This window comes from Nuphar pumila, chromosome 1 (genome assembly GCF_984573655.1).
Source record: "Nuphar pumila chromosome 1, dmNupPumi1.hap1.1, whole genome shotgun sequence".
Taxonomy (NCBI): Eukaryota; Viridiplantae; Streptophyta; class Magnoliopsida; order Nymphaeales; family Nymphaeaceae; genus Nuphar; species Nuphar pumila.
The window spans coordinates 16518748-16526727 of NC_143249.1; the positions used below are offsets into that span (position 1 = coordinate 16518748).

The 7980-nt window shown below is 40.6% G+C and overlaps 1 protein-coding gene across 1 annotated transcript; it reads left to right on the plus strand.

Annotated features, from left to right (window-relative positions):
- The first annotated feature begins 2461 nt into the window (after nucleotides 1–2461).
- LOC149848138 (BTB/POZ domain-containing protein At2g04740-like) lies at nucleotides 2462–7980 on the plus strand. The gene is made up of 5 exons (XM_090010522.1): nucleotides 2462–2959; nucleotides 5092–5840; nucleotides 5923–5959; nucleotides 6031–6164; nucleotides 7450–7980. The coding sequence occupies exons 1-5, from the start codon at nucleotides 2483–2485 to the stop codon at nucleotides 7784–7786; spliced, it is 1734 nt and encodes a 577-aa protein (XP_089866648.1). The 5' UTR covers nucleotides 2462–2482; the 3' UTR covers nucleotides 7787–7980.

Here is a 7980-nt window from a genome sequence, read left to right on the forward strand (position 1 = left end):
GTTGTGAATTCAATAAGCAGTTGATGCTTAAATAAAAGTACTTCAAGTGTGTTCACCTAGTGCTGTGTGCCATGTAGCTTGTGTTAGGAATAAAGCTTCTTTCTCCCTATACTGTGGAGTCATCAAATGTTTAATTTTATTATTGTAATAAAAGCTATTAGGTGCTCGCTTAATGTGAAATTCAATTACCAATAGTGAAAGTCTTCCTGTAATTAGGAATGTGTGAATATCTTCAGTTTAAAGTACCAGAAACGAGGTATTTTGAATCCATCCATGGACAAGCCATTTTGGGAATTTTTTTATTATTTTTAATAATATTCTGATTAAAGATCATTTTTAAATATTAAAATATCAAAAATAGCATCGATTGATTAAAAAAAATTTAAAAAGAATATATCTCTTCATGTCCTAACTTTTTTAACAAAATTTTGCACTTGTGAGTCTAATCGTAAAAAGAATGACTACTTTACTAAGTACTACTCTGTGTACTGGATGAATGGCCGGATCCAGTGGGCTGATTACTTTACTAACTTCTAGTCTGTGTATACTGGATTAAGTCCCATATGGTAGAGCGAGTTGGGGTGGAGCAGATGCTGGACTTGGCCCGGTACCATGCAAAGGTACTCGGCCCCAATGACTGATCACTGGATCTCCTCCAGTGTTGTGGGTGGATCAGTTGCAACGTGATTGCGAGGATATCCGTGATTGCATACTGTCAGTGTGCTGCAGCACCTGATCACCCACCATCTATGGGAGTCTGTCATTAGGGATGGCAGTGGACTGGGGGAAAGCGGGGCCCTGCCCCACCCCGCCTCGCACCGTTTGGACCGGGGATGAAGGGTATGAAACGAGGATGGAGGCGGGGACAAAGGTTAAAATCCATCCCCGTTCCCCGCCCTGCCCCAACCCCGCCATGCTAATTCTTATTTTTCCCTTTTCCTTGATTTCAAGCTTACCACTCCAGTGACCTCCAATTAGGGGTATCAATGGGTCGGGTTTGACTCGGACCCGACCCGTACCGAACCCTATAGGGTCAGGGTTTGGTGATAAATAAAAAGGCCCAATTAGAATTTGGACAAGACTCAAAGGATCCCATTAACATATGAGGCCGAGTATGGTTTGTGAAATTTCATACCAGACCCGGTCCCGACCCGAGTTCCAATTAGGATCTCCAAATTTTTAATGTAAGAAAAATATTGTTTTACATAGTATAGTCCAAGGCTGGTTCATGTAATCTTTATAGGATCCAGGTATGGTTTCTCTTATGGTGGGTTTGATTAGACCCAAGTCTGAACTCGATACCATAATCTCAAATCAGATTTGGGTATATATGGTTTCACCTGGATCCTAACCAAACCCTACCGGTTGACACCCCCACCTCCGATGGCCATTTCCCAAACACAGCCTAAAGGCAAAAGCAAAGAGGCGTCCCCACCTTCTGATGGCAACTGCTCAATGTTTGTAAAATGACCATTTTGCTTTCATTAAAAGACATGTTGGAAAACCAAAGGGTCTCAGTTTGTTTCTAGTGAACGATGCAAGTTCAAAACCCAATGGCTTATCAAAAAAAAATAAAAAAGCACTTTTGATATACTACAATGTCTCGGTGACAGTCACTCACCAAAATCATAAATCAAAACTAGACAATAGACGAGTAAAAAAATTGTTCCTACGTCCCCCCTCAGCAGGCCCAAACACTGAAAGCACAAATCCAAAACAAACTTTGTGTTAAGTAGCCTACAAACAATAAGCATCCCCATGTTTTTTGAGTCTTTGTGGGCAACATAAACCATTTAGTTGATGGTAAAAAGTTACAATTTTAGCTTTCACTGCTTAATTAGTTGTTTGACTTTGCACTTGGTTTCATTGTTAAAATAGAAAAAGGATTTGATCTCATGACATCCTAGCCATCCATCTGAATGCATCTGGACAACTAAAATCATATGCAAAGGGGTGAGAATGTGGGTGTCCATGATGCATTAGGTTGGCATTCTTATTTTCTTAGTATGAGACAATAGGTTACAAAACTTTCTTTGAAACATGTTTCTTTTTCATAAAATTTTGAAAATGAAATTTTTTTTTTGAAACTCCTGCTTTTTTAAAGCTTTAAAATCAATAGATCATGATCTTCATAAATATTAAAGCATCCAAAAATTATCTTTTTCATCAAAAATACATTATGCAACAGTTGATTAATAGCAAATTCACCATGTTGGATTTGCAGAAAAAGTGATGCAAACTGATATTTTTATTTTTTTGAGAAAAGAGATGGTTTTTTTACGTTATCAAGGGATATTTTTTCTTTGATGTTTTTTTAGACAAGATTGGTGACCATGGTTCAACCAAGCGCAGATCCCAATAATCAGTTCGAGTACTTAAAGAAGTATTCTCGACTCGCGGGTTCATCGTGTCGCGTCCGCCCTTCCCTTATCGTCGTTCCCTTCATTCCTCCCCGAAGAAGAAGGCAGGCGGAGAGAGAGAGATGGAGGAGGGCCGTCGATGGACGATGGAAGGGGAATTGGACGGGCTGGATTACGACCCGGATGAGGAAGAGCCGTTCGTGCCGCTGAAGAAGGTGCCCAACGGGGACGTGTTCGAGGCGTCGCGGGCGGGCGACCTCGAGCGGCTACGGTACCTGCTGGAGCTGGGCGTGAACGTGAACGCCCGGGACGCCTGGGACTCCGTCGCCCTCTACTACGCTTGCCTCGCCGGCAACCTCGACGCTGCCCGCCTCCTCCTGGAGAGCGGCGCCATCTGCTCCGAGCACACCTTCGATGGCGACCGCTGCCACTACGCCGCCCTCAACCTCAAGGTCCGCAAGCTCCTCAAGGCCTTCGAGGCCCGCCCCCCGCCCCTCGGCCCCCTCCAATCCGCCCTCCGCGACACCTTCCTCTCCTGCCCCGCCAACAACTGCACCGCCGCCCTCCTCAACGGCCATCCGCCCGCTCAAGGTTTGCCGGCTCTCCTCTTCCCCCCTTAATCGTAATGCTGAATTTCTTCTTCTTCTTCTCTAGCCCTCAATCAATTCCTTTGTGTTTTGGTCGAAAACATGCAATTTTCCTCATCTTGGTCGATAACACTCAATTTTCGGCATCGATTCACTGTTAGTGAGCTCTAGGGCATTCTAGTAACTGTTATTGAACTTCAAATGTTGTCTTGAATGACTCTTTATTTCGGTTGATTCGATAATTGATATATCGCAATTGAATTGAAGCTCTCGGTCTCGACGATTAAATGTGGATAGGTTGGGTATTGCTTCGAACAAGCTGCCGCTTTCCCCAGCAGTTCGCTACTAATGAGCTCTAAGGCACTCTAGAAACGATTATTGATTGAACCTTCAAATGTTGATCTGAGCGACTATTTTTGGGATTGATTTGGGTAATGATTGAAACTCTCCATCTCGATGATTGGACATGGATATGTTAGTATTACTTCAAACAAGCTGATGTAGTATTCAAGCTAAGTGTAGCACGATAAGGTTTATCTATTGCTTTGAAATCATCCAGCATTGAGATGACTCCTTTCCAAATTCCAGAAGTCATTTTCCCATTTGCTGTTTGGAGCCCGGTTCTATGGTTCACCCTCAATGCCATACTTAACAAGATTGGTCCAAAGACCTTCTTCGTTGCATAATCTTGACCAGCTTTTCGTGAGTGATGCGTTGTTCATGATTCCAAGACTACGAATACTGAAAACCCCATGCTCCCATGGCAGAGTGACCTTCTTCCAAGAAGCGAAATGGCCAGTTCAGTTCCATTAGCTGTGATGTTCTTCCATAACAAATTCTACATTATTTTGGTGAGTCGTTTCTTCGTCTTCTTTTGTAGCTTGTAAATGTTCATGCGGTACAACAGCACCATGGCAATTACATGCTTGATGAGCATTGCAAGACCAGTTGTATATAAGTAATTAGCCAACCAAGACTACGCTTTCTGCCTTACCTTGATCTCTATGTCTTCTCATTCAAACTCCCCTGCAACTCCCTTCATAATCTGCACTTTTAAGGAAGGTGGCCAATACTTCATCTAAAAATTATCTCAGCTGCAGAATCAAGTACCATGTAGGGGTTGAACAGAAGTACAATGCACTTCTTGTGATTTATTGATAAACATGAAATGGCTTAGAAAGCCTTATGCGCCAACCTTGTTCTGCTCATTTGTTTTAGTGAAGCAGCCCAGAACAGCAGCGGATCATCTATGAGTTTGAAAATTGTTAGAGGGGGGATACTAAGAAGCAGCCCTGCTATGAAGCCTGAATCTATGGATGATCACAGCATAGTTGCTAAACCCTGATACGGGATAGCGAGCAACCCTGCCATAGGCCCCTATACATGCCAAAATAATCACCATTGAAGCCTGCCATAGGCCCCATAGTGCTCTACCAATGTACTCAGTGAAGGTGAAACATTCAAGCACCCATTGGCTTATCTAGTTCCATAGCAGACATCTCTTTATCGTGTGATCAGCATTTCTTCGACCCAATCCTGTGTCAAGGTACTCAACAAATGTAGGAAAATTGGCATCCAATTGTCTATCCATCTGATGGTAGACTATAGTTTTGTTTAAGAAATTTGTTTTAATGTGGTCAGGACTGATTCTGTGATTGGTCTATTAAAAATGACTTTGTATTTCATCTCTATTACAAAAGACTCATACCATAACACCTTGTTCCAGTTCATGTTGTAGCCAATAGTTGATGGTTGTACACTTGTGTCTCAGTGTCTGTGGCTCGGTAGGTGACTCAATGAATTTATACCATTGTTACACACAAAGTTGTGGAAGCATGTAGAGAGAAACAAAAAATGAAGCAACAATAACTTGACATGTTTACAATCAACAAGTGCCTTGCCTTTTCTCAGTTATAATTCCCTTTTGCATCTATTCTTGTAGATTGGAATTGCTTATTAGTGGCATACTGGCCTTGTGAAGTCAGAGATAAAGGATACCAGCTCATTTCTTTTCAAAGCAATTATCATTTTGCTTCCTTTTGAAGTCTGCTGAGGTACTCTAGTACTCTCTTGATGCAGAACTTTTTGTATTAAAAAGATGTAGTAATTTGTTTCTTTATCTTTATGCAGCAGGTCATACTCAGCAAAGTGGTGTGTCGTACAGCTTTCCTCCAGATGTAATATTTTTTGTGCATGGAAGACCAATTGAAACACACCGTGCGATTCTAAGTGCTCGCTCACCCTTCTTTAAAAGGAAGTTTGAGAAGGACTGGAAGGATCGCTGGGAAGTGAGATTTTCCAAGGAAAAACTATCGTACCCTGCTCTATACAGCCTTATTCATTTCTTCTATTCTGACAGGCTGGAGATTGCAGTCGATGACATGGAAGACCTTATACGAATCTGTAAAGTGAGTGAATGTGAAGGATTAAGGAAGGTCCTCGAGAAGGAGTTGACTCACCAAAAGTATGCTGAGTACAAGTCTTTGAGAGATGTGGATAATTCTCAAAAGCGGTTTATTCTACAGGGATTGTCCCTCCCTGAGGAAGATAGGCTTCCTGCTGCAATGCAATGTCTTCTTCAGACAGCCCTATCCAATTCCTGTACAGAGACAAATTTGGGAAATGCAGAAGATGCTGACAGGTCGTCACAAGTGGCAGTTGATATGCCAAGTCTTTCTAGAGAAGATCTTGCAGATGTTTGTATCTCAGTTGCTGGGAAGATTTTCCGTTGTCATCAAGTTGTTATGGCTTCCCGTTCTGAGTATTTCAAAGCAAGATTGTCTCGAATGACTGGTTTTCGTGAAGGTAATGATGGACTTCAGAGCCGGTCTCTTCCTTTGCTTGAAGAGCATGATCTGAGTCCAGAGACATTTGAGAAGATGATCGAATATATGTAAGTTATAATGCTGATTGACAAGTTTTAGTACTTTAGAAATTTTATCTTGCAGTTTTTTAATGCATGTCATTCTTTTTAGGTATACAGACAGCCTAAACGGTATTGATCCTGATCAGGTAATCTTTTGAAAGGTTTTGTCCTGACTTTTTCTTCCTAATGTTTAAAATACTAGAATGTCCTTTGACAGGCTGAGGAGATGTTTGATGCTGCTTCAAGATATTTATTATTTCCTCTCAAGCGCGCAGCAGCTGATGCCCTTTTACCACACTTGGAAATGGCTTCACCAGCAGATTTATGCCAGTGGCTGATACTGTCCGATATGTATTACATCCCTCCCTTCTCTTGTCATGACCTTCATCTTTTCTATGATTGTCTTTGTGAATTTTCTGTTAACGATGCATGTTCTATTCATAGTATCTTGTTGTTTGAAGATACATACTGATGCATCAAATGCTTGCAGAAATTATTAGGATAGTGTGTAAATGCTGATAAACGGCAACTAAGCACATCATTGTTGGACCACAAGATTGTTCCTAAGCCACCTAGATATCTGAAGAATGAAATTACCTTTGTAAGCTTCATTTAACATTATCCACTTTTCTCATAAATGAAACAAGTAGCATTTTAGTCATCTCATTTTACTAAACTAATGTCATCTAGCAATAAGATCAAGCACATCTATGTTTCATAGACAGAAAACTGAAGTGATTAAATATAATGAAGGAAAAATCTGGCTATTTGTAATTCATATAACAAACCTGAACAGTCAAAAGGTCCTTAAATTTGACAAAAGCTTGCAAAGGCCATTAAATATGGGTAGAACTTCGAAACAAGTGGTTTAGTCAAGTTAGATGAGCAAAATGCTATTTATGAGAAAAAAGTGGATAATATGGTTTCATTAAGAAGCTTGAAAAGGTCATTTTTATTCACATATTTTGGTGGCTTAGGAACAAGCTTGTGGTTAGACGTCATAACATGACAGGTTAGGCAGTGATACATAAATCATAGCCACCAGTGTCATTCTTGGCAATTTATTGGCAAGGTTTTTCTCTGGAGTTTTTTTCAAGAAAATCTCGGTTTTAAAAATGTAAGTGCTTCAAATTCAAAAAAAATTGAAGCACTTACAGCCGTAGGTTCTTGGATCATTCAAAAAATCCCACTCCCACATCAGAATGCAGCAATTCAAATGTCGATCCTCACAAAACATACCATGTAGATCATATTTATGTGGTTAAACTTGCCAAAGGAAATGAGGATTTGCTAAGTCGTTTGTACATACAAAAGATTGTAGCATATCTTTTCTCATGCGTGTGTGTGTGTGTGTGTGTGTGTGTGTGTGTGTGCGCGCAGTTGTTTTATGTCATACTCTTTTTTAGGGAATCCATAAGGGCTTTCTTTACCCTTTTTGTATGGTGTCCAGACTTCAGTTAATCTGCTAGTGTGATCAGTTTGCAAATTTTCTGAAATTGCTTGGTTTTGTGAATAAATTTACAAATTACATGGTCTTCTTCATAGGACCAGCTTTACAGATGTGTGTGTGAAGAGTCTGTTATTCCCCTCTCTCTGTCTCTCATTGTACATACCAAATTTCATCTGAATTTTGTAGGTATGGTGTGTGGAAAATTAGAGAGTATTGTCTGGACGCAATGGCTTGCAATTTTGAGGCATTTGCTGACACACGCGAGTTTAGAGCTATGCTTTTGATGTTTCCACCCCCATCTGGTGATTCTACATTGCGCACAACCCTTCCTAGTGCACCAGGAGCTGGTGGGACTGCTAATCAAGGGAATATCCTCGATGATTTGCGGGAAAAATGGCTTGAGGCAGAAGCTGCTGAGCTAGACAAGAGAGATGAGAGTGCTTCTTTGTTTGATAAAAGACTGGAGATGCTTATTTTAGTTGCAAAACAAGAAAGGATTGATAATGATGATGATGATGCTTAAGCAACTTTCTTTGTGATTAATAGAAATGTAAAGTTATTACTGGTTTTGTCGCCAAAGGGCATGCTCAAACACGGGCAAGTATTAAATTTGCAATTGTGGAGCACTAATTCCAAATATTGTGGTGTATATGAACAAAGTGCTTTCATGATATTGTAGGTTGATATTCAATTTTGGAATATGTTGGTCTATGAAAA